The sequence below is a fragment of the Paroedura picta genome, chromosome 12 (genome assembly GCF_049243985.1).
Source record: "Paroedura picta isolate Pp20150507F chromosome 12, Ppicta_v3.0, whole genome shotgun sequence".
In the NCBI taxonomy this organism is placed as follows: Eukaryota; Metazoa; Chordata; class Lepidosauria; order Squamata; family Gekkonidae; genus Paroedura; species Paroedura picta.
Genome location: NC_135380.1, coordinates 52,445,413 through 52,472,405, shown reverse-complemented (window position 1 = coordinate 52,472,405; position 26,993 = coordinate 52,445,413). Strand labels below are relative to the sequence as shown.

General features: G+C 49.5%; 1 protein-coding gene across 3 annotated transcripts in view; it reads left to right on the top strand.

Annotated features, from left to right (window-relative positions):
- Positions 1-2,941: 2,941 nt before the first annotated feature.
- Positions 2,942-26,993, top strand: part of NTNG2 (netrin G2) — a 137,264-nt gene continuing 113,212 nt past the window's right edge. The window contains exons 1-2 of one of the 3 annotated variants that reach the window (XM_077307018.1): positions 2,942-3,330; positions 5,196-6,299. In XM_077307018.1, the coding sequence (XP_077163133.1) occupies positions 6,087-6,299 (213 nt within the window). In that variant the 5' untranslated portion in view covers positions 2,942-3,330; positions 5,196-6,086. The remainder of the gene's footprint in view (positions 3,331-5,195; positions 6,300-26,993) is intronic. The other 2 variants (XM_077307019.1, XM_077307020.1) reach the window with 2 other exon arrangements.

Sequence of the window (26,993 nt, the reverse complement as noted above, 5' to 3'; positions counted from 1 at the left end):
GGCGAAGCCTCAAGATTTTCTGCGAAGTGACTCGCAAACGCCTCACAGCTAATGTCCAATTGGCTATTGTTTTGGCGCCCTTCATCAAGGGCGGTGAGAGATCGGACTACCCTAAATAGTTGTGCTGGGCGTGAGTGCGCAGACGTGATACTAGTCGAGTAAAAGTTGTGTTTCACTGACTTCACCGCCATCTCTTAGGCTCTTAACTGCATTCTATAAGATGCTCTCGATTCTTTGTTGCGAGTCTTCCTCCAAACTTGCTCTAGCCATCCCAGTTCCCGTTTCTTCTGGCGGAGCTCCTCCGTATACCATGGAGCCCACATGAGACGGGGTCAGAGAGGATGTTTGGGAGCTCTCTCATCAATGGCTGCCAGCATCCTGTCATGCCAATTGCTGACCAGGCCATCTAGAGAAGTGCCGGGAGGCATTGGGTCTCGCAGAGCATTCAGGAATCCAATCGGATCCATAAGTCTCCGTGGGCGAGCTGAAATGTGCTCGGCGCCCAAGTGAGGGGGAGATGGCAACCTAAGCCGAGTCTTCAGGGTATAGTGGTCCGACCGTGGCACAGCCGTAGCCGTGACCGGATCCACGCTCAACCCCACAACGAAAGTCAGGTCCAGGGTGTGACCCGCTTGATGCGTAGGGCGAACAGCAAATTGCGAGAGCCCCAGTGTCACCATGGCTGAGGGCGGCAGTTCTGCATGGACATTAAAGTCCCCCAGAATCAGTAGTCTGGGGAACTGTAATGTCCAGGCGGCAGCCGCCTCTAGCAGGGCAGGCAGGGCATCTGGGGGTGCATTGGGTGCGCAGTACGCCAGGCAGGTGGCCACGCTCTCGGCTGTGTCCCACCCGAGGCCCACACACTCAATTCCTGAGAGCCCTGAAGGAGATGTCATTTCGGATCAGGATTGCCACAGATGGCTTTAAAAGGGGGCTAAGCACATTAGTGGTCCATGAGGGGCTACTACCCATTGTGATTAAAGGAACCTACACATTCAGAGGCAGTCTGAATCTAGGGACAGGAAGCCAGTTCAAGGGAAATCTTGGTTTTCATACCTTGTTGTGGGCTGTCCTGACTGCTTAAGATAGGAGGCTGGACAAGATGGGCCACTGGCCTGACCTAGCAGGGCTCTTCTGATGCTCTTCTGTTTTTCTTGGGATCCCCCCATCATTTGAAGACCAAAGTTCTAGTGAGCGGAACTTCCTGTCTGTTTTCATACATAATCATGAGGTGGCTTCCCTGGGGACGGGGTGGGATTGCCTGTTGGGCACTGACAGCTGCTGACAGCAGAGCAGCCACACAGGAGGAGCATTTTGTTTCCCCTCGGCACTCCCCCCTCCCCCAGCCTACTATTCCCACCCTTTCGCCATGTGCAGGCTTTTGCTGCTTTCATTTTTTAAAGGAATTGTTATATATTAGAAAGCTGGCAAATAACAAACTAGGGCCAAGGGGATTTGGGGGAACTGGTGGCCATGTAGGCAAAAAGGTTAAAAAAAAAACAAACCCTGTACCATCCTATCCTCATGCTGACTGAGCCCATGTAGAAGAAGAAGAGTTGGTTCTTATATGCCGCTTTTCTCTACCCGAAGGAGCCTCAAAGGAAACACAGGGGCTCATGGGAATCGTAGTTCAGGAACATCTGGAGGACCACAGGTTGACTACCCCTGGCTTACACAACAGATAACCTGTGAAGGAAGGGAGGTTCTTATATGCTGCTTTTCTCTACCTGAAGGGGCCTCAAAGCGGCTTACAGTCACCTTTACCTTTCCTCTCCCCACAACAGACACCCTGTGAGGGAGGGGAGGCTGAGAGAGCCCTGAGATCACTGAAGGAGAAGAAGAAGAAGAAGAAGAAGAAGAAGAAGAAGAAGAAGAGTTGGTTCTCAGATGCCGCTTTTCTCTACCTGAAGGAGGCTCAAAGGGGCTTCCAGTCGCCCTCCCTCTCCTCTCCCCACAACAGACACCCTGTGAGGTGGGTGAGGCTGAGAGAGCTCTGAGATCCCTCTTGGTCAGAACAGTTTTATCAGTGCTGTGGGGAGCCCAGGGTCATCCAGCTGGCTGCATGTGGGGGAGCGCAGAATCGAACCTGGCATGCCAGATTAGAAGTCCGCACTCCTAACCACTGCACCAAGCTGGCTATCCCCATAGACTATGATCTTTCCAGAAATCTACCCAAGCAGATTTGGGGGAAACAACGTAGCAGGGGACAACCCGGGTGGTGGACAGAAGCCATGGCAGTTTGGAAAGCCAGGCCAAAGAGCCCGGCACCCAGTTCTTACTCCTGGGGTGTTTTGCAGGGCTCCGTATTCCCTTGAACGGAAAGTCCCCAAAGGAGTCAGCCGGTGGCCACTTCGGGGTTGACTCCTGGGGAGATGCACCAAGAGCTTTGCGCTGGGCTGCCTCAGAGTGTTGGGCTTTGGGGGAAGCATCTCTTCGGAGGGCAGGAGGAGCCAGAGGAAGGAGGACTGAGTGGCAGGAGTCGGGAGGCACGGCATCCCCACGGATCACGCAAGGCTCAAGGCAGAGCCGTGAAGAGTGCCGTTGAGCTGGAACGGAGTCCAGAAACAAGATTTTTTTTGGGGGGGGAGGCAATTTTGACTCTCAAAAGTTTATTCCCCCCCCCCCAAAAAAAGCCTCTTTCTGTTGGTCTGTAAGACGCTGCTCTTGTCCTGCATGGCAAGGGGGCTGCCCACCTTGAGCCATCTCTGAAGAGTCTTGTGGCATCTTAAAGGAGGCCAGGTTTCTGGGCGGCCTGCGGGAGGGGGCAAGGGGAGCCCGGGGGAGGGGGCACGGCAGGGGGGAGGCGCCCCCGGTGGGCAACCCGCCGCCCCGGACGAGCCCTGCGAGGCCGGACCCCCCCCCCCCCCGCCCGGCGTCCTTTCCCGGCTGGCCCTTTAAGAGGCGCCTCCCTCGCCTCCCTCGCCGGCGGGCCGGGGTGTGGGAGCGGCGCCACGGAGGAAGTTACGCAGCGCGGAGCCCATAAAAGCCCGGCCGGCCGCCCAAGGGATGGCACTCGGCGCCGCGCCTCGCCTCGCCAGCAACTCGCCCGCCCGCCCGCAGCAGCGGCACGAGCAGGAGCAGGAGGCGGCAGGCAGGGAGGGAGGGAGGGATGGCGCGGGGCAGGAGCCTCCCGGGCGGCGCCGGCCTCTGGCCGCGGAAAAGTTGAGCCTGCCGCGCGACTCCCACCGCCCCACTTGGCCGGCGAGCGGGGACCGGGAGGAGGAGGAGGAGGAGGAGGAGGGGGGACGGGGACGGACAGCCGCCGCCCTCGCCTCGCCTCGCCTCGCCTCGCCCGCGCCGGACCCAGCCGCCCGCCCGCCGCGGATCCCGGTAAGAGCAGCCGAGCGCCGGGGGCGAGGCGAGGCGAGCGAGGCGGCTGGAGCGGCGGGAAAGTTGCGGGGCGAGGCGCTGTCCGCGGGGCCGCCGTCCCGGGCCGGGCTGGGCGCTGGCGGGTTCGTGGAGGCGCCGCCGTCCGTGGGGCGGGCAGAGGCGCAGAGGTCCGCGGGCGGGCGAGGGAGCGCGCCGCCGCCCAGAGCCGGAGCCTCGCGGGGATGCCGCCTCCGGGGCCGCCGCAGAAGCCCCGTCCAGGCGCCCGGCCCGCCAACTTCGGGCTTCGCTGGCCTTCTGCGGTTAAGTTCAGCCCGGCCTCCCGCGGCCGGCCCGGGCTCGCCTCCTTCTCTCCGGAGGCCGCCCGTGCCACGGAGCCCCGAGAGCCCACCGAGTCTACCTTCGCGCGCCCCTTGCGAGCAACCGGAGCCCCCGAGGCGGCCGGGGCCGGGAAGCGCCGCTCCCAATACTCTCCGGGAAGATCGGCGCTGGCCCTCGTTAAGGACCTCTGGACGCCGCTGTTCTCGCCCACGTGCTCCCAGGCGGCCCCCGACATTCCTGGTCCCTCGCCCTCGCCGCTCAACTTCCCCCTCCTTCTGCCCCAGGGCCACCTGCGATTTCTCTGCGCTTATGAACCGGCCCCGTTAGGCTGATCTCCTGTTTCTCCCATTAGCAAGAAACAGCCCCATCCCCCCCCCCCCCAAAAAAAACCCCCATGGAATTGTATGGCAAAATCTTCACCTCTCTTAGCATGATGAACATGGTAAAATCCAGGGAGAAATTTGCTGTGCTAAAGCAAGATATTTGTCATGAAAAGGAGAGCCTGATGTCAGCAGAGCTTATGGGGAAATTTTTGTGCCCCCCTTCCCCCCCCCCCCTTTATTCACTCATGACTTCAAAAATAGCAGGCAGACTTTTCTGGCTTTGGAAGTTTATTCTGGGCCAAGGCAGCCCTGTAAACAGCTCGGCAGGGAAGTCGGAAGGAGAGGGGCTTGCTTTTGGGGGGCGAAGTACCTTGATCCAGGTTAGCTTTCTTTCCCCTTCAAGGGGGAGAAATGACACACTGGCAGCATCAGCAGACAGGCCTCTTCCTTTGTGTGTGCCTGGAGATGCAACCTGGAACCTTGCACACAAATGAGAGATCATGAAAGAAGTCCAGTGCGCACCCTATTCAAGCAATCATTCAATGGCATGAAAGTTGTGGAATAAAAGAGACTTTTCTGTGCTCAAGAGGCTGTTTTTCTTTAAAAGAACCCTCCTTAGGATTTGCCCGGGGGTATTGTGTGTGTGTGTTTTGAGCAGTGGAAATGCTGGCTTGACTGTGAGCCTGGGTGGTTCTTACTCATTTTGATTTGTGATTGAGCTCCCCCCCCCACCTCCAGCGTAGCTCTATTGGGGGGAGAGTGCCCACGACTGCACAGATGCTGGATTAAATTCCCATGAGCACTAGGGGAGGTCACTGCTCTTTGTGTATTAGGAGAACCTGAAATGTGATTAGTCTTTCAAATTGTTTTTTTTTATTAAATTTCATTGTTCAAATAAATCCTCCAGGTGAAAGCTGGACTGTCTCCGGTTGTCCGGCTGTATTATTTATCCGGCACGGCTTTTGAAGATTGATCAGGTTTCAGTCTCCCTTCCTGTGTCTGCTCGTACGCAATTCCTTCCCTCCCCTTCCTTATATTAGGGGAATTGCCGGTGTGCTGGGTAATAGCCGAGGCACGGCTCTTCAAAGCACTACCTCCTTGCAGCCCTTGCCATGTGGCAGTCACCTCTGGGAAGTTATGCTCGGCTTTAAATGATTGGTAGAGATTTCGCTGTCATGAATGTTTTCCTCAGTACATTTCATTCCCCCTTGCCCTTTATTGCAGGCAGTAGGACTCAGGAAAATGCCTGGTCTCTAGCTGAGAGCTTTGGATGCTTCACACCCAGTTGGCGAAAAGCGGCATCAACCAGCAGCTGTTATCGATGAGTGCCTCAACGGTTTGGAAGGAAGACCGAAAAGAGGAGTTCTGAATCGGATGCCCAGAGTATGGTTTCCATAGACAAGAGCCAAACTTGCCAACTCAAGATTTTTGCTTTAAAAAACTACAATTATTTTCTTGGAAAGTATTTTCCCAAAGATATTATTTACGCACTTTCGAAGCTCCACATCATGCTTCTACACTATTTTTTTACATAAAGTATTTTTCCCTTTAAAAAATTAAAGCGTACTGCAGCGGCAAGCACTTTAGAAAGATTCACTTTGTAGCAGAAGATAAAGGTTGGAGAAAACTTGATCTCGCCCCAACCGCAGAGCATCTCCAATTCCGCCTCCACCTGCACCGATCAAATTTCATTACGGAATCAGAACTTGAGAGCTCTATTGATTTGGCTCAGGAGAGTCACCTCTAGATACTTTCACTCTGGTTTGGAAGATCCCTTATACACTCCTTTTTCCCAAAAGAAGGAAAAGAAAAGAAAAATGAAGTTAAGGAAGACTTTTGACTGCTGATCAGCAAACTTGCAAAGTGTGATCCACGTTTTGTGAACTGCATCACCCGTAGCCGTGTGTCCATCGCAGAGACCTTTCCCTCCCCTAAATCCACATCCAACGTTGGGGCATTTGTGGGTCTCCCTGGACACTGTTAGCTTCCACTGCTTTCTGTCAGACGTGGAGATTCCATGCTGATCCAGACAGCCTCCCCTCAGCTGGTGTCTGCTTTGCCGGAGACTCTTGGCCTCTCCCTTGCCCAGGAGCTCGGTGCTTGGTCCCAGCTACCATGCTGCACCACGCTGCTTTCCTCTTGCACTGCCTCCCACTGGTCATGGGACAGTATGACATCTGCAAGTCCTGGGTGACCACCGATGACGGGCCCATGTGGGAGTTCTATGCCTGCCAGCCTAAGGCAATGCAGATGAAGGGCTACATGACAGTGAAAGTGGATCCCTCAGAGATCACCTGTGGGAACCCCCCAGAAAGATTTTGCACTCACGTAAGTAGAAATTATTTCCTTTCGGGGGGGGGCACGGTCTGGAATAAGCAGCTCTGCGGAAGACAGCACTGTCAAGATGAGACAAATCTGTGATAGGGACACTCAGAACGAGAAATAAAATAGTGTGGAGAGGCAAATAGAAGTTGAAATGTTCACTGTGAGTTTTTATGCTCCCTCGCTCTCTCTCTCTCTCATGGCCATATCTGAATGTCGGCGTTCTCTTCCTGCCTTCCATCCTGAGTGACCTTGAAAAGAGTAGTCAAGGGTACTGCACAGATATAGCTGATAATAACAAGCAAACTGTTGTTCAGTTTTGGGAAAGGCATTGAGTGACAATAAAAGGTAAGATGAGGTTCCCGCCTGCTCTGTTTGGATTTTATTCATTAGAAACTGTCACGAGTGTTTTGCACAGGCGTAGTTAATACACACAGTGCATTCTTGCCGTTCTTCACCTCCTTCCACACTCACATACATGTTAAAGTCAATGCAAATGGACTTTCCCAAGATATTTTTCAGGGGTTCAGCCAGTCTTGTAAATACTTTGGAGCAGGAACAGATCAGAACTTGCAACGCTCCTGAAAATCCTTACCAAGTACATTGAACTAGTATGTGCTGGATTGTGAACAAAGTACCTTATTTGTAAAATCCTTGTATTGATCCAGTGCAACATGCCAACCCACCTCAGCATCAGGTGAGATTCATTTCTGAATTTAGAACATACTTGTATGAATCAGGCCAAGTCTGGTTAAAGTCCCAGGTAGGGCTTGAAGACTCAGGCTGCAGTAACCTGGCGGAAGCTAGTCAGACCCGTCTCTCATTAGTACGTTGTCAGGTGGGATACAAATGGCAAGTCAGTGTGGTTATTTCAGCATGGACCAAAGTATGTTCTGATGTGGCGTTTGTGGGGAAACTCCATAGGTTTCAGGTTAATCGTATTGAGTGGGACAGAACAATCATGGAACAGAGTCGGAGTCCAGGGGTACCTGGAAGACCAACAATGTTTATTCAAGGGATAAGCTTTCATGTGCATGTGCACTTCAGGATCTGAAGTGTGCATGCACATAAAAGCTTACGTGCTGAATACAGAATTGCTGGTCTTTAAGGTACCCCCAAACCCAGAATTTGTTCTGCTGCTTCAGACCAACACAGCTACTCACCAGAACAATTACGAATGTGGAATCAGTCCATCTACGCAAGAATATGCAGCCATTGTCTTCTGCCTTCACTCTCCTCATCTATGAAATGGGAAGGTCCGTAATAGCAAAGCATTGAAGATATGGCGGAGCCAGTCGGCAAGGACATAACTACTCCATCCCTGTTTCACAAGACGCCTTGTGAAGAGTCAATTCTCTTCTGGCTTACGAAGCACCACCTCCTTGGTCTCCTTGGGCAGCCCTCTGGGTGGCTGTTCCATTATAAGCCTGTCATCCTACATACCTGGCTTTGTATAACATTGATTCATTTGCATTTCTTCACTTTCTCCATCGGGCATTGGATGTTAGCTGTTATTAAGGAGATTAGACATAGGATTACTTGGGAGTAAGCCCTCATTAACACAGCTGGGTCTACCTCTGAGTAGACATGCATAAGATTGGGGTGCAGCAGATGTAACGTTAGGGTTGCCAACTCTGGGTTAGGAAATTCCAGGAGCTGGCAAGCCAGTAGCGTCAGCCTGGGAAATGAATGAATGAATCAGTGGAGGCTGGGGAGGGTGAGGCTTGGGGGGGGGGGGCCGCCTCAGCAGGTCATAATGCTATAGACCCCATTCTCTGAAGCAACCATGAGTGTGTGGTACAGTCTTAGCCGAAAGGAATTTGGGGAGGGGGAGCAAACTGCCTTGCATGACTTATGGCACAAGGATAATGACAACCCCCAGATCAAAGGTGAAGCTCACAAAAACCTGAAGGTGGTTCTTAGATCTCATTATCAGCATGTGTTGTTGAATAATTGATAGAGAGCAGCATTAAGGGCAGGATTTTTGTTAATTTTTTTTGAAGAAAGAGTATGTCTGTTGTGGAAAAGCAGTGCCAGAAGATCCGTACTGGACACAGTTGGGGAGGGGAGGAGAGCAAGGGGTACTAATTGGCCCAGGACTCTCCATATTTTACCTCCCTAGTTGGCTTTTAATGCTCCCGTTGATTTCCGTTTTGATTTTGGGCGATTTAAATTTTCCCTCTGCAACAAACATGATTGATCCAAAGTGACCCTGCCTTTTCCTTACGATTTCCTGGAGTGCTTTAAACCCTTGATATTTTAAAAATCGCATGACTAAAAGGGCAGCTCTTGAACTAAAGCTGCTGATCCTCCAAAGCCCTGATTGGTCAGGGCGTCAGTTCAAATGCTTCCAAAACTTTCCTCCTGAGATTTATTTTTTGTTTCCCTCTGGAATCTGTGCTCCAGAACCAACCGAGATTTGCCTCTTCTCTGAGAGGCCGACTGAGAGACTGACTCTCTGCTGGCTGGCTGCTTGGCTCCCCCCCCCCCTCCCCGCTCTCCTTAGAGAAAGAGCCTGCTTCTCCACCGGCAGTCAAAAAGAGGAAAAAACCTCCGCCCTCCCCAAATCAAGTGCAGAGCACTTTCTGTTCCAAGTCGGGATGGGGGGGGGGGGGGAAGTAAAGACCAGAGCTCAAATTGATCTGAATTCAACAGGAATAAAAAAGGTAAGTGCAGATTCAGCCCTTGTCGGGTATCATGGAAGACCCTCATTGGCCAGGATAGAAAGTAGGATAGTGATGTGTGATGACAGTTCTGTACACCTTAGAACCAAGGGGGACATCTGCCTACTTCTTTGCAAAAATATGTCAACATGCAGAAAGTTTGAGTCGTTAATTGGGGGGTGGGGTTGGTTGAGTTTCCAGCCAACTTGTGGTGACCCTGTGGGGTTTTCAAGGGGAGAGGCGCTTGCAGAGGGGTCTGCCCTGGGCTTCCCTGGAGGGCTCTCATCCAAGTGTCAACCAGGGCTGAAGTCCGAGATCGGCTAGCTTGGGCCATCAGTTCAGGGGACCCAGCTCAGAGTTCAGACACAGGGGCAAGACTGTCAGGAGGAGCTTAAAGGCATGTTGAAGGGACAATGCTTAGAGCTATTCCAGAAAAGTGCTGTTTTTTAAGGCAGTGTGTGGTGGTTCCTTTTAACTGCTTTCTAATAGTGATGACATCAGGGGGAACAATGCCTGTCAGTCTTCTTTCATATCGGTGCCTTTGGCATGCAAGGTTGACTATACCAGTATATCGCTATGCCTGTCTGTCTTGACTGTTGCTGTGTACATTTTACTGGTTTACTCTAGCAATCCCACCCACCTATCTCAAGGTTTGGGTTGACTCTCTCAGGAGTCCCTCACTTGGGGCCTTTGCCCTCCCTCCCTCCCTCCCTGTGTGCCCCTCTTGTTCTACAAAACTAATTGGCCCAGGACCCCACAGGGTGTCTGTTGTGGGGAGAGGAATGGGAAGGCGACTGTAAGCCACTTTGAGCCTCCTTCGGGTAGGGAAAAGCGGCATCTAAGAACCAGCTCTTCTTCTTCTTCTTCAAAATCACTCTGAGGCACTGGCAGGGGATAGTGCTGGAGATAAAAATGTGTTGCTTTTGAAGCAGGGGGAGCGTTTGCTGATGGGGCGGAGGGGCTGGCAGAGGAAGAGGGCGAGTGCCGGGGGCCCATGCAGGATGGGCACACAGCCTTGCCTTTGAAGGAATCCTATTGTAAGAAGGCCTTGAAAACACAGCGGGTGTTTCCCCTCTTTTTCGCTCCCCCCCAACACAGTGGGAAAGATATTAAGGGCAGGAATTTGCCCTTGTGTTTTAAAAATCTTTAATGTATTTTCCTCTTAAATATTAATTGTTGCCTTTTATTCCACGTGGCTCGAAGCGCAGCAGGAGGATTTGATTTATAATTCACCAGCCTTGCTTTGTTTAAAGGGTCCAGAGGTCAGGAAAAGCAGCAGCAAACTAATAGAGTCGGAGCCCTTTTTGCGGCTGCTGCCGGGTGTGACAGTCAAGGTGAGCAAAGCACAAAGCAGGCAGAGCGACCGGCTGGGGCTCCGTTTGAGTGGACTCCTGCCCCACGCCCCAATTGCTTTTTGGAGAGGGCCTTCATCCAAGCAGCTCTCGACAAACAAGTGTCCGATGCCTGTCCCTTAGATCAGAGAGAGAGAACTTGCGATCCAGCGTCTTCGTTTTGTTCTTGTACTAAGCTGATGTGCATACATATTGGAGGGGTGGATGGCAGCAGTGCTGCTACTTGTATCTCCTTCCTTTCTTTGCTTGAGACTTTAGGGAGCTGCTGCCAGTCAAAACAAGTCAGCACACAGCTAGGTGGGCCTGTGGTCTGGTATTTCTGTCGTTGGTAGAATTCACAGGGATCTACTGAGGACTGAGCCAGCCACTCTCTGAGTATCCCTCTGCCCATCAGTTCTTCTCAGAACACGGCAGGATATTTAAGTCGGACAAAATGCAAGGTGGATTTCCAGCTTTTTAAACTGCTAAGTAGCATTTGCGACTGACCTGGATGGCCCAGGCTGGCCCACTGTATTTGGATCGCAGAAATTCAGCAGAATCATTCCTGGTTACTCTTTGGCTGTGCAGAGGTGGGTGGGCAAGGGTAAATCAGATCTGGATGTCTTTTGCCTCAACCCCCCCGGGAGGAGTTGCCTTAAGTTGACTGCGACTCGAATGTACTTTTCACAATTAGCACCTTGTGTGTGTGTGTGTGTGTTTAATGGGGGGACTGGATCAAGGTTGTGGGGCAAGTTTAAGCCTCGTTCCTCTTTTCCCAACACAGAACCTGGATTTGTGCCATTTCTGGAAACCTTCTAGACAAATAGTTCCAAGATCTGGTTTGTGACTGGAGAAACAAGCTGCAGCCCCCTCCTGCTCCTGCCCACCTACAGGTCAGGGCCCTGATCCAAATCAGGAGGCCCCTTGTCTACTCTTTCTTACTTAGCAGTAGGAAATGTGCTGGGCATGTGTCCCTGGCTCTTCCAGCATCGGCTTTGATCCTTAAACACACGAGATTCCAGCTTTCAAGGTGACCCTTGTGAATTAATGAGCATTCTCCTTATTACTACAAGAAAACGTTGCAGAACCAACCCCCCCCCCCCAAATGCCCATGTGTTGGGGTGGGATTTGCAAGCTGGACTGAGAAGGAGGAGCTCCTCCCAATGTCAAAGCAGTTGGGAAAAACTCCACCAAGTCCCATCCCTTCTGGAGCCGGTTCTCTTCACATCTGGCTGCCCTTTCCACTCCACGGCTCATTCTTGCTGCTTATTAATGTAGAGGTTTCTATTTTCACAGTTCTTGAACTTCTTCTTGTTCCTGTCAATGCCCTTCAGGCAGGGACACCTTAAAAATGAATTGTACATTTCACATAGGACGGGAGGGAGGGAGGGAGGGCGGGAGGGAGGGCAGCCCCCACATGCCTCCAATAGAGAGGAGCAGCTCGGAAGCAGACCTCGCAAGCAAAAGCTGTGCTACAGTTAAAGGAATTATGCAGACACTTTCAATGTGCATAATTCAGGCCAGTCCCAAAACACAGAATTTTAACTTTCTGATGGACACAGAATGCTGAGCCCCATGACACTCTCCATCCTTCGTGCTGTCAGGGGGGGGGGGGTGAGAGAGAGAGAGATTCCCCCCCCCACCGCCCACTCAGATAGTGCTCCTTTGATTCAAGGATAGCGCTCTTAGCATTATCGATGAGTGTGTGTGTGTGTGTGTGTGTGTGTGTGTGTGTTGTGAGGGGTATTTTGATGGTGTCAGCAAGCATTGCTCTACCAGGAAATGGAGTCTGTTAATTTTGGCTCCGTTGTGTGGGAAGGGGGTGAGTGGGCGGAAGCTTTGTTTGTTTGTGACACCTTCAGCTGAATTTGACTCCACTTTTAATTCTTAGCCAAGTTGGCTGATCTTTTTCTTCGGTCGTTGTATTTGCTTTCTCTGGTCCTGAGGGGTCTGAACAGTCCACTCCTACAGCCAGCGGGAATATGAGAGCCCGTGAACACTCTGGAGGAAGAGCAGGCTAAAAATGAGAGCAAGTTTAGTGCAGCAGAGTGCTGGAAACCAGTGTTTGAATTTCCATGTTGATTCGGAAGCTCTCGGGGGGACCGAGGCCCAGTCCCCAAAAATGGAAGAGCGGAGAACAATGTTGTAAGCAGGGCATGAGATACAAACACTATAATACGTACTTCGTATTTATATCGTGGACTAACCAGGATCCAAGCCAGCTGTGCTCTGCTCTTTAAATTCTGTCCCCGGGTAATGTGAAGACTCCTTTGACCTGTATAAACTCGTATCAAACCCATAGATTTGCATATCCCTCTTAGTTTGCATGATTTATTCAGATTTAGCAAAATAAGACCAGGCGTTTCTACCCGTCACTCCTGTTTTAAATGAATAAAAGACAGGGAATCTGGTCCTGTCGCCTTCCAGGCTCCAGAGGTTTCTGCAGATGGAGCGGGCACATCTTGCAGATTGCAGAAGTTGTGGCTCAGGCAAGTCTTACCCTTGTGCTTTGTGCTTCCTCAAGCTCCTGCCAGTCTTGCAGCCAGGTAGTGCTCAGAGCCCAGCCCCCTTAGTGTCCACCTGGACCTTGCGCGGTCCCTGTGAACAGGCTGCTCTCGGGTGCAGAACCCACCTGTTCTACAAAGTGCTTGGCATAACCTGTCTGTTCTTGTCCCCAGCCTAAAGACAACCTGAGAAGCAAGTATTCTGTTTTATGTTGCTGCAGGTTGCAGGCTGAGGGATTCTACATCTAAACCAGAAATATATTTTTTCTTCTCACTTTTTTTTTGGGGGGGGGGATGTTTTTTTTTGTACTGGATGTCCAGCCTTGTGAAGAGTTCTGAGGGACATTAAATCCTGTTTGCTGTTTTATAACTGGCTGGTTGCTCCAAGCAGAAAGGTGTTCCACAGATGCTGCTGCTGCTGCTGCTTTGTGTTGCCATTCCCAGCTGTGCTGCTTTCAGTCTCTACCATCTTTGTGTGTTTGCAAAAAGGGAGTGGAAGGCAGGCTTTGTCCATGCTCCTTTGTATATTTGCATGGATCGCCCTCGCCCCACAGGTATTCAGCTTGTCGGTATGGAAGCAGAGCAGGGTGCTGAAGATCCCTTTTCACATGTACACACACCGTTCCGTAGACCAGTCGGTACTGGGCCGCGGCTCCTCCTCATCCTCCTCCCTGGCTGCTGCCTTGGGGGCAGCCCTGCTACTCTGCTGCCGGCTCACCCAGCTGCCGTGGCTGGGGCTCCCCCTCGGCATGGCACTGCACAGCTGCTGCTGGCAGTGCCCCCCAGCAGGTGGCAGGAAGTCAGGGGTGCCAGCGGGAAAGCAAGTGGAGCAGGGCTCAGGCAGCGGCAACGTCCCTCGGCAAAAGACTACCCCCCCCCCGGGCCTCAGTAAAATTGTCCAGCGTTGACCGGTCCATGGTGATAAAAAGGTTGGGGACCACTGCCTTAAAGCAAAGTCGGAACAATGATTCATCAGAAAGAAGGGACTCTGCTAGTTGGAGGGTTTATTTATTGTGTCCTGTTTTGCATGCTTGAATCAGCTTTTAGTCCTCTGTTGCTTATATTTTAAAGGGAGTGCTGATTTTGTTCCCTTGGGGGTTCAGTGGGGTATTCTAGGGTTCTCTGCAAGTTCTGTGATAAAGAGTAGCAGGTTTCTGTACCAGCATCCTGTTTCAGGAGTTGGAGCCAGTCTTGTTAGACACACAAGACTTCTGTTGCTTACTGCAGCTAGCCATGCAAACCTGAGTAGAGTGACATCTAAGTCCACGCATGTCAGTGGTCTTAAAGGGGTCTACTTCCGCTTAGGTTTGCACGGCAACGCAGAGCAGGTGGCATTATTATCTTCTCTGCTAGGTTTTATTTTAGCAACTCATAAGTCGATAGGAATTGCCTACATTTGTAAAAATTAGTTGCGTTATTTATAGTATATGTGTTTCTCACCAAGATGCGAGGCCGGTTACATAGTGTAATTCAACATAATCTGTTGGATGAAATATCAAATAAGCAATGCAATAGGACTAGATCTACAGAAATCTGAAATGAAGAATAGATGTGCTACATTAAGCAATGGAAGGGAAGGCAGACTCTTAGCAGAAAATGCTAGATTACGTTTCAGTGTGTCGGTCATGCCCTTTCCAGAACAGTCCTGTGCATTGTGCCTTGGGGCGAGGTGTGTGCTAAGAGCATCCTTCTAGAGATTCCTTGCTTCTCAAAAAAGGATATTGCAGAGCTGGAAGAAGTTCAGACGAAGGCCACTAAGTGGATGAAGGAATTGCAGCATCTTCCCTGTCAGAAAAGGCTGAAGTTTGTATCTTGAACCAATCAGCCAGTATGTTTGGGCGCTGGAGAAGTCTCTGTACCAAAACCTCTCATTGGTCAGAGCTGCCAGTTCTCCCATCATGATTATTAAACGTGATTACTCAAATTAAAACATCAGCTTATAATCATTAAATGGAGTTTCTGACTATGGTATCTTTGGGAAGTGCACGATACTTACCATCAGGCTAATCAAAATTGGGCAGATGCGTTCCAAATGGAGGTGCAAGATGTTGATGGGGTTGTCTCTGGAAGAATTGCCTGGAATAGAGGCATTGCTGCATCAAAGGGTGTAGAGTTTTGGAGCTGCTTGGTAATCCAGGTAGGGAAGAAGAAAGGTATTTTGAATAGGGTAAGTCAAGATGGGTGGCTGTTTTAGTCTGCCTGTGGTAGAAGGAAAGATTAAGAGCTGAGTAGGACCTTGAAGGCTAACAAAATTTGTGGCAGGGGATTGGCTTTCATGAGTCACTGTTCCCTTCTTCAGATATTTCCCCTGCCTGCCCTCCTGCCCTCCTTTTTCCTCTGGTTCCTCAAATCTAATATCAATATCAAACTGGCTACATGTTATTACTGTTTGCTGACGTGACAATGATAATAGCAATTTTAAACTGCTTTAAATTGTTTAGTATTTTAATTTGACTGTTTATCGTATTAGCTCATTGGATTTTTATATGTATAAACCGGCCCATGACAGTACCACTGAGAAGGAGGATATATAAATCCTCGAATGAACAAATAAATATTGTTCAGTTGTATATGCAGAAATCAGTGACTAAGCAAAGCTCATTTTGCCACAGATTTTGATATGGTAAATCGCCTGATGGAGCAGGTTTACTATAGCAGTCCCACCCAGGGATTTGAAGAATGTACAAAAGAATCTGAAAGGAAGTGCACGTCTTCCTTAAATTAGAATTTGCCGTGTATATTGAGTTTCCCCCACAAGCTTGAGTTCAAACAGTTCAATGATCGACGTTATCCTGCCTGAAGCAGGTCTTGGTCTCATGGAGGACGGCATTCCCCTGAGCCAGTAGAGCCTTCTCTGGATGCAGACAGAAAGTACAGTTTTCTCTTCTCGGAAGAGAGTGAGGCAACTAAGTTGTTAAATGTAGTTTGTTCTTCTTCCAAACTCCTGTTTATAACGGGGAGCTTTTTGACAAGCAACAAAACAGGAGATTCTGTGTCATTGGGGTCCCTTGCCTGGGCTGCTGCTCACGTGTGTTGCTAGTTTTGTCTGAGACCACAATGGCTTAGGAGCTTTTTAAAAGGGAAAGCGGCAGTTTTCAGGCTATGGAGTTCTGCATGCCAGTTAGGACGGCCAGCCCTTGAACAACACATTAGCAGACGTGTGCAGCACAGACTTCTGCTTGCAGTGAGTCAGGACAGATCTGTCTTCTGACTGAATCATGCTTCAAGCTGCAAAAGCAAGCCGAGAGAAATGTGTTGTCACTTGATCCTTATGCTTTTCTAACATTCAGCATGGTCTGAGAATCATCACAGGTAACTTCAATCCCATACCTTTTAGCCTTCCAAAATTATTGTGGATTACCTGGATTTTTCCCTGGGAGTTTCCCACTCATCAGCCCCAAAGGCCGGGTCTTCTACTTGGACATCCCTCTTTCTAACGTGGCGGCTTGGGAAAGTCATCCTGTGCATGCTCATCAGCACTGCCCTCTTCCGTGGGATGGCGCATGGCCAAGGCTGAGCCAGGCGAGCCCAAACCTAGCCGCCTGGGTTTTCCTGCCCCCCCCCCATTCTATTGTTACTGCACTTTCAGCCTGCTTGCAGGATTTGGACCAAAAGCAGAAACTCATCGTCTTGGGCTGTACGTTTCTTAGAACAACAAACTTGACATTCAGCTGGGATGCATATAAAACTGGGGTTGCCTGGTCCAGAAATGCCTGGAAGTGTTAGAAGTGGCGCCTGGGGGTGGAATTGGAGAGGGGAGGTACAAGGACAGTGTCCACCCTTCAAAATAGCTCTTTTTCTCCAAGCAAACTGATCTCAGTAAACTGGAGATCAGTTCTAATGCCAGGTGGTCTCCACCTGAAGGTTGCCCACCCTAGTACCTGTGCCTCCCCTGGCACAAAGACAGTAACAGGTAAGTGCAGGTGGGGGGGGGAACTGCAGTTATTTCCACCAAGTTTCAAAACTGGAATAAATCCTGGTTTAAAAATCTGGTTAATAAAGATAACTCTAGTTAACTGCTTAGGTAACCAGAGTTAGTTTCTAAACACGGTTCTCCACACAAGAATGGAGGGGAGACCCACTGGTCACGTTCAGGCAAAAATGGCCACCCCTGTCAAAGCTTCCAAAGCATCGCAGTGCTCAGAAGCCACGCCTGCCAGTGTGAATACACGGATGACCACTCAGAAAGGACCACCGTTGCAGGTCAGCAGCCTGTTTCTACTCTGACATAAGCCACTGTGGAAGATTGGTGGAGTGCAAAGACATAAGGCCTGCTGCTGCAAACTAGTGGGCTCCCAGCAGAGGGGCAGTTTGATGAACGGGGAGCTTCCCAGGTGACGTGAAGGAAACGTGTTCTGCTAGCTCTCCAAAGGGCGATATGAATTCTGGCTCCTAGCGGGGCGGCTACTCCCTGCTCACTGAGAGGACTAGAATGTGATGTTGCTGGTTTGAATCTGGCAAAAAGGAGCGTCTCAAGCCCTGCCCCTTAAGCCCAGGTCTGCTGGAGCTCTCTGTGGTTAAGAACAGAAAGTGCTCCCTGTATGTTTTGGGGTGCTTCAGCTACATGACTTGGGCATGAGCCATGGGGCGGGACAGTCCTCCTCCTCCATATCCCTGTATGCCAACTGTAGTCATCGCACAGCCATCTGTTGGCTCTCTTACCACTTAGGGTGCCCCATCTGGCCCAGGCCTTTTGCACCGTGGCCCTGGCTCGCCATATGGGCTCCTGGAAGAGGTGGGAGGGGGCCCTCTCCTTAGAGATCCTCAGGAGGAGCTACAAGGCCGGTAGGTCCTGCCCCCCCCCCCCAGCTCCTGGCAGGATTTCCAGATCAAGGTTGGGAAACTCCTGGAGATTTGGGGGGAGGACAGGGACATCAGTGGGGTATAATGCCATTAAACCCACCCGCCAAAGCATCTGTTATCTCCAGTGGGACTGATCGTACAGAAGTGCTGTAATTCTGGGGGATCCCCAGGTCCCACCTGGGGGCTGGCATCCCTACCTGGCCTGTTTGCTAGCAGAGGGGATTTGAGTGGCAGGCATCTTTTAGAGGGGGAGAGTGGGCAGTGGGCTTGGACCTTGCTAATTTATCTTTGGTTTTAGCTAGAGAAGTTTAAACTATTATTGTAGGCTACACTGAAGCAAGAAGAAAGGCAAGTTATAAATATAATTATTTATAGTATATGTATATACCGCCCTTCCCAAAGGCTCAGGGTGGTTTCCATCAAACAGGAACAATACAAATAACTCAGTTTATAATAATACAATAATAATAATAATAAATGTTATGGAACGAGAACACTGGGGAAAACAATAATTCAACGTGTACTGGTGGCCCAGTGGGATGGGTGACTCTGCAGTGAGGGTCATAGGAGGGAGGCTGGGGGGGGGGCTGATTGGAAGCGGTGGTTCTGGTTGACCTCAACCAAATGCCTGGCGGAGGAGCTCCTTTTTGCAGGCCCTGCACAGTTGTTCTACTTCCGCCCTGGTCTCCTCTGGGAGCTCGCTCCACCAGGTGGGGGCCAGGACAGAGAAAGCCCTGGCCCTGGTTGAAGTCAAGCGGGGCTTCCTTGGGGCCAGGGATCACCAGAAAGTTGCAGATGGCAGAGCGTGAAGCTCTTTGAGGGGTGTAGGCAGAGAGGCGATCCCTCAGGCATACTGGGCCCAGACAGCATGTGGCTTTAAAGGTGATGACCAGAACCTTGTGCCGGTTGCAGAATTTCACCGAGAGCCAGCGCAGCTGCTGGAGGGTGGGCTGGATGTGGGACCTCCGAGGTGTTGCTGTGAGGACCCTGGCAGCCGCGTTCTGGACCAGTTGTAGTTTCTGCATCAGGGATAAGGGCAAGCTGGCGTAGAGTGAGTTGCCGAAGTCCAATCTATGGGTGATTACTCTGGCTAGGTGCTCTGGGGCCAATTAGGCCCTAGTAGTTCGGCTTGGCAAAAGTGGTAAAATGCCAGCCACACTACGGTCGTGATCTGAGCCTCGATTGAGAATCACCCGCAGGTTCCTGGCAGAGTGGGGCAAATACATAAATCATGAAATTAAGCCTTGCCTAGATCAGAATCTTCTATGAAGAAATCCGTAGTTGTGGCATATCGCTCCCCCCGCCCCCCCCCCCCCCCAGTGCAGAACGGCCGTTGCTCAGCTTCCTATTGAATGAAGTTCCATTTAGGCACCAGATAAGAGGACCTTCTGGCTCTGTGCTGGGGAGGGGCTTGTTGCGGTTGATGGTAGACCGTATATACTCACACATAAGCCGAGTTTTCCAGCACAGTTTTTAGCATTTAAAAGACCTCCTCGGCTTGTTGTTGTTATGTGCGAAGTCGTGTCCGACCCAGTACTCTGACTGCTCACATGAGGGGCTTCACCCATCACACAAATGCTGAAGGTGTTCCTGGATACACTTAGAGTTCGTGCACAGAATGAAGCCCACACCAATGGGTCTGACCTGCACTTTGACCCCTGCCCCAGCTTAGGCTGTTTGGGTGATTGTCCTCAGTTCAGCAGATTCATTCTGTTGTTGTTGTTGTTAGGTGCGAAGTCGTGTCCGACCCATCGCGGCCCCATGGACAATAATCCTCCAGGCCTCCCTGTCCTCTACCATTCCCCGGAGTCCATTTAAGTTAGCACCGACTGCTTCAGTGACGCCATCCAGCCACCTCATTCTCTGTCGTCCCCTTCTTCTTTTGCCCTCGATCGCTCCCAGCATTAGGCTCTTCTCCAGGGAGTCCTTCCTTCTCATGAGGTGGCCAAAGTATTTGAGTTTCATCTTCAGGATCTGGCCTTCTAAGGAGCAGTCCGGGCTGAACTCCTCTAGGACTGACCGGTTTGTTCGCCTTGCAGTCCAAGGGACTCGCAAGAGTCTTCTCCAGCACCAGAGTTCAAAAGCCTCAATTCTTTGACGCTCGGCCTTCCTTATGGTCCAACTTTCGCAGCCATACATTGCGACTGGGAAGACCGTAGCTTTGACTAAACGCACTTTTGTTGGCAGGGTGATGTCTCTGCTTTTTAGGATGCTGTCTAGATTTGCCATAGCTTTCCTCCCCAGGAGCAAGCGTCTTTTAATTTCTTTGCTGCAGTCCCCATCTGCAGTGATCTTGGAGCCCAGGAAAATAAAATCTGTCACTATCTCCATTTTCCCCCCATCGATTTGCCAGGAATTGAGAGGGCCGGATGCCATGATCTTTGTTTTCTTGATGCTGAGTTTCAAGCCAACTTTTGCACTCTCCTCCTTCACCTGCATCAACAGGCTCTTTAGCTCCTCTTCACTTTCTGCCATTAGAGTGGTGGTATCTGCATATCTGAGGTTGATTATAGTTCTCCCTCCAATCCTAATCCCAATTTGTGACTCATCTAACCCCACCTTTCTCATGATGTGCTCCGCATACAAGTTAAATAGGCAAGATGACAGTATACAGCCTTGCCGAACTCCTTTCTCAATTTTGAACCAATCAGTGATTCCATGTTCAGTTCTCCTCGGCTTATATGCGGGTAATTGATTAACAACCTGCCCCCAGCCAGTGAATTGCAGCATTGCATCTGCAACCTGAGCTCTTTGCAAATTACCTCTAGTTAACCTTTGCTTTCTGCAAAGATCCTAAATACTAAGTTCTTTGCAAGTGAGCTAATTGCTCCCAGCTAACCATTACCTTCTGCAAATATCTTGAAATCTTACTCTGGCAGCTTGTAGGACATCAGTGGTTTGACTGAGGGATTCTGATATTTTTCACCCTTCTTTTCCTAATCACTTCTTCCAAACTATTCTTTTGGTTTCTGTGGGTGGGGTGGGTTTTGGGGGTGCTTTGAGATTAACTGTTTTTTCAGTGTTTCTTCTTTTATCTGAGGGGCAGCACTGTTTGCCTCTTCTTCTTGGGGCTGTGTTTCTTTTAAAAGTTGATTTTTACAGTTCTTTCAGTGTTTTATTCTGGGGGGCACTGTAGCCCCCAGTTTGGTAGCTGTTGTACTTGTTGTAGTAGGTTGCCAACTTTGGGTCCTATTGTTCTGCTCTGGTTTGCTGGCCTGGGGGGCATTATTTGGTTCTTTTGTCAGAGCTGTTCTCACAGAGCAGTTCTGTCAGTGCTCTCTCAGGGTGCCTGGCATCAACAGAGGAAGGGAAGGTGATTGTAAGCCGCTTTGAGACTCCTTTGGTTAGGGAAAAGCGGGGCACAAAACCCAGCAGCTATTCATCCTCGTGACTTTTCTGTATTTGTTGGGAGGGAGGCTGGATGGGAGAGCCTGTGATGATTGAGCATGGATTAAGCGCTTAGGCCACCCTGTTAATTTACCAGTAGCTGCTGCATTTCCCACCCTCGGCTTATATGCGAGTCAATAAGTTTGCCCAGATTTTGTGGTAAAATTAGGTGCCTCGTCTTATATGCGGGTCGGCTTATATGTGAGAATATACGGTATTTATAATAAACTGAACATTTCGGAAGTACAGGGTGTAATTGCCATGTTTAAAGTTTCTTGGCACCTCATTTTATGCTGGTGATACAGCATTTACTGTAAGGCAGGACAAACAAAAGGTGCAGAGACAAGAAACTTAGAGAACTCGGTTAAATTTTTAAATGGAATTTGTGGATTTTTTTTATGGTTTGTGTTTTTATGGTTAGGTAATAAATGATAGGCCCTGGCGCTGCAAAAATTTTACAATTGCAGTTGTTGTTTTTTACCTGTGCCAAGAGAGCTTGTGCTTCAAGGCCACCTCTGCCGCTTGCTAACTCCGTAGCTCTGGGCAACAGTGTTAACCTTTCCGTCTCAGTTCTCCAAATGGCAATACAAATCTGCCGTGAAGGGAGAACTTCCTGCCTCTGTGCTGCATATTTATCTGCTGTGAACGGCAGCTGCTCAAACCTTAGTGAAGCACATTACCTTGAATGAGGATAGTTATTAAAAAATAATATTATTGAATGTGTTGAATAACTCTTTGGAAACTAGAATAAATCTCTAGCTTTTGTTAACAAGCATTAAGCAAACGGAGAGAGTCATACAATTTCCAGCTCCAACTTGGAAGACTCATTGGAGATTAGTGGGTAGAGCTTGCACGTGGCAGGCTGGATACCAGGAAGCTGCCCTCGGAAGCTGCCATTTTCCCCAAGATAATTGATTTATAGAATCTGGAGAGCAGCTCTAATTCTGGGGGAGCTCTCAGAATTTGGCTCTTTTGAGCAAGAGTGACAAGGCCAGGAGAACTGCCATCTTTATGAGGACTAACCAGGCTTCACAAAACAATGCTCAAACTTTCAGGTTTTGTCCTTGGAATCATTCTGCCTCATGGAGAACTTAACACTGTGAGAACTTAACACTATGAGTAACATGTAACAAAACCCTGTTCTGAATGTTTCCCGGATGACACAGTGAATTGGGGACATGGTCTGGAATGCTCTTTTCAAAAGCCTTGAGTTGCTTCCCCCGGGAGATGGGGGACTTGCCTGCATGGATCCTCATGCCCCCACGGCAGTCTTGGCCGTGCCATGTTGTGGACTCGTCCAGTTCGCCGCCCAGCCTTTTTCTATCTTTTGACTGTGGAGGAACCCCTGAAATATTTCTCTGGCTTTGAGGAACTGGTGACGTACCCCTTTAGAGAAGTGAATGTAGACGTAAGATGCCAGCCAGGCCTTTAGAGCAGCACAGGAAGTGCGCTCCAGTGACGTCTAGGGATGTCAGTGACTAAACTTCTGGGAAAGGCCACATAAACCCTGGGGAGCTCTCCTGTCACCCCGAGGTTCCCTGAACTCTCACTGGGAATCCCTGTTTTAACCTATAACTTCTGGGACAGTTTTTGTATTGAGCTGAGCCAAAACTGAACGATGGGTCTAAAACTGCAATGTCATGATGATTTGGGCTGCATTGAATTTTTGGCATATTGAATTTTTTTTTTTTGGCAATCCCTGTGAAAATATTTTTCCGTTCATATACTGCATTTCATTTGTCTTTGTTCTCCCTCAGTTATGTCAGCCAGATCAGGTTGCGTACATAGTGCTGAGAAGTCACCACAGGGTCACCCATCTCGAGGAGAGCCCCCTTTGTGAACTGGTCTAGAAAAGTCTCAGTCGACAAGATTTGCCTCAGTAACTTCATAAAACAGAAAAACCTGATTGGGTGCTCATCCTGTGATCGGACACTCTTCATTTCATTATTCCCAGCTGAATAACTTGCCTACGTTAGTAATCTGGTGAGAAGAAGAAAGCAGCAACTAGAAGGAAAAGAGAAATCTGTGGAGCACCCATACGTAGGGCACACGGCAGAACTGAATAGGATCTAAAACGTAAATATTGTCCCAATTAGAGGGTGTTTGGCGGGGGGGGGGGGGGGGGAATCGTACCACTCATCTCTCCCCATGACACACCACTTTCTACCTGAAATTGAAACGAGAAAGTGTTTGGCATGGTTGATTGTGTGCTTGTTCTTCACTGAGATCTGGGACCATCTGTCACAATTGTAAAATCTCCCAAATACCCCTGCCAATTACTATATCCCATATAAGATTTTTAAGTGGGGTCTGTAAATGGGTTGGGTACAGAATGACATGATGACATTGCGTGGGTTCTGAAACCGACTTAAGGGTTTGGTGCAAAAATCACTTGTTTAGTGAGGAAAGGCGGCAGGAAACTACAGGCCAGTGAGTCTGACCTCTGTTGTGGGGAAGATAATGGAGCAGATATTAAAGGGAGCGATCTGCAAACATCTGGAGGACAATTTGGTGATCCAAGGAAGTCAGCATGGATTTGTCTCCAACAGGTCCTGCCAGACCAACCTGGTTTCCTTTTTTGACCAAGTAACAGGTTTGCTGGATCGGGGAAATTCGGTTGATGTCGTTTACTTGGATTTTAGTAAAGCTTTTGACAAGGTTCCCCATGATGTTCTGATGGATAAGTTGAAGGACTGCAATCTGGATTTTCAGATCGTTAGGTGGATAGGGAATTGGTTAGAGAACCGCACTCAAAGAGTTGTTGTCAATGTTGTTTCATCAGACTGGAGAGGGTGAGTAGCGGGGTACCTCAGGGCTCGGTGCTCAGTCTGGTACTTTTTAACATATTTATTAATGATCTAGATGAGGGGGTGGAGGGACTACTCATCAAGTATGCAGATGACACCAAATTGGGAGGACTGGCAAATACTCCGGAAGATAGAGTTCAACGAGATCTGAACACAATGGAAAAATGGGCAAATGAGAACAAGATGCAATTTAATAAAGATAAGTGTAAAATTCTGCATCTGGGTCAGAAAAATGAAAAGCATGCCTACTGGATGGGGGATATGCTTCTAGGTAACACTGTGTGTGAACGAGACCTTGGGGTACTTGTGGATTGTAAACTAAATATGAGCAGGCAGTGTGATGCAGCGGTAAAAAAGGCAAATACCATTTTGGGCTGTATCAACAGGGGCATCACATCAAAATCACAAGATGCCATAGTCCCATTGTATACGGCACTGGTCAGACCACACTTGGAGTACTGTGTGCAGTTCTGGAGGCCTCACTTCAAGAAGGACGTAGATAAAATTGAAAGGGTACAGAGGAGAATGACGAAGATGATCTGGGGCCAAGGGACCAAGCCCTATGAAGATAGGTTGAGGGACTTGGGAATGTTCAGCCTGGAGAAAAGGAGGTTGAGAGGGGACATAATAGCTCTCTTTAAGTATTTGAAAGGTTGTCATTTGGAGGAGGGCAGGATGCTGTTCCCATTGGCTGCAGAGGAAAGTAAAGTAACGCAGTAATGGGTTTAACTACAAGTACAAGAGCCTCTTGTGGCGCAGAGTGGTAAGGCAGCCGTCTGAAAGCTTTGCCCATGAGGCTGGGAGTTCAATCCCAGCAGCCGGCTCAAGGTTGACTCAGCCTTCCATCCTTCCGAGGTCGGTAAAATGAGTACCCAGCTTGCTGGGGGGTAAACGGTAATGACTGGGGAAGGCACTGGCAAACCACCCCGTATTGAGTCTGCCATGAAAATGCTAGAGGGCGTCACCCCAAGGGTCAGACATGATTCGGTGCTTGCACAGGGGATACCTTTACCTTTACAACGATATAGGCTAGATATCAGGAAAAAAAATTTCACAGTCAGAGTAGTTCAGCAGTGGAATAGGCTGCCTAAGGAGGTGGTGAGCTCCCCCTCACTGGCAGTCTTCAAGCAAAGGTTGGATACACACTTTTCTTGGATGCTTTAGGATGCTCTGGGCTGATCCTGCGTTGAGCAGGGGGGTGGACTAGATGGCCTGTATGGCCCCTTCCAACTCTATGATTCTATGAAAACCAGATCAGGAGCTAGGCCTGTGGCTCTCAAACTTGGTTGTACTGAGTGGGTACGTGTGAACTCCTGTTCTTTGGTGAATGTTCTTCTCTTATAGTGATCAAATGAGATGATGCACAGATCTGCTGCTTACTCCAGAACCAGACTGTCTCTGCCGGACTCCATCTCATCCTGCCGTTCTTTAAATATCCGTTGCAGAGTTTGAAGGGCAGCCTTCTCTGTGCTTCTTATGGGGCAACAGTTTGCCTCCTCAGAATGCTGCAGAGTTTTCTGAGAAACCATCAGAGGATAGAAAATATGGATGGTTTGAAGGCTTCTTAGTAATGCTTATTTTAGGACTATATAACCATTCCAGTAAACTTGTATAAGTGTTTTCACATGGCACATTTACTTTGGTTTCAGACTGAAGGTTTTTTAAAGCACGCATATGTTGCTGTTCCCTAAACATCCAATAGGCAGTGTTTTATTTATTTATTTAATTTATTAAACTTCCCCAAACTTGACCTAAGTGGGCTAAACTGAATAAAATGAAATTCAATAGGGACAAATGTAAAGTCCTTTATTTAGGTAGGCAAAACCAAATACACCAATATAAGATGGGGGAGACTTGTCTTGGCAGTAGCATGTGCGAAAAGGATCTAGGAGTCTTCGTGGACCATACATTGAACATGAGTCAACAGTGTGACTCAGTGGCTAAGAAGGCAAAAGGGATTTTGGGCTGTATCAAATGGAGTATCGTGTCCAGATCATGGGAGGTGATGGTACCGCTGTACTCTGCTCTGGTTCAGCCTCACTTGGAGTTCTGTGTTCAGTTTTGGGCACCCCAGTTGAGGAGGGATGTTGACAAACTGGAATGTGTCCAGAGGAGGGCAACAAAGATGATGAGGGGTTTGGAGACCAAGACGTATAAAGAAAGGTTTGGGGAACTTGGTCTGTTTAGCCTAGAGAGGAGACAACTCAGAGGGTATCTGATAACCATCTTCAAGTACTTAAAAGGGTGTCATATAGAGCAGTGGTCCCCAACGTTTCTATCACCGGGGACCAGTCAATGCTTGACAATTTTACTGAGGCCTGGGGGGGGGGGGGTAGTCTTTTGCCGAGGGATGTCGCCGCTGCCTGAGCCCCTGCTCCACTTGCTTTCCCGCCGGTGCCCCTGACTTCCCACCACCCACTGGGGGGCGCTGCCAGCTGTGCATTGCCACACCGAGGGGGAGCCCCAGCCATGGCGGCCACCGGAGAGCACCAAAGGTGAGCCGGCAGCAGAGTGGCAGGGCAGCAACTGATGCAAAAGCCGGGGAGGAGGACGAGGAGGAACTGGTTGGACTAGTTGACCCAGGAGGTCCATTCGAACTCTATGTTCTAGGATTAAACCCATAGGGAATTCTAATTGAGCAATAAAATATATATTTTTACTTTATTTCACCATGGACCTTGGCCTTGTTTTTTTTAACCTCGGTTAAACTACAGAGATCAGTTGGGGGGGGGCTTCAGAGGGAAAACTGTATGGTATATACTCGTGGTTCACAACATTTTTTGGCCTGCATCCCTCTTGTCTTCCAAGCCACATTCCTAGCACCCCTCCCCCCACATACAAACACACACCTCTTTCCTGGTGTTTGGTCTACTGCAAATTCAGAACACAGTATATTGCTGACCCTTCATTTTGTATTGTTGTGCTGCAGTTGTATTTTAGCCTAAGGGAAAAAATTCTTTGTAGAAGTCATTTGTAAAAGCCACTTTGGGTCCTCACTGGGGAGAAAGACAGGCAGGGAAAGAGAGGAGCAAGCAATGGAAAATCTCATGGCCAGGAGGAAGCAGGAGAATTTCCAGCCTCCCAGAGGTGGATAGTTCTGGGGGAAGGGTTGCCAACTCTGGGCTAAGAAATTCCTGGAGATCTGGTGTGGAGCCTGGGAAGGCCAGAGTCTGAGGAGAAGAAGGAGCTCAGCAGGAATAGGGTC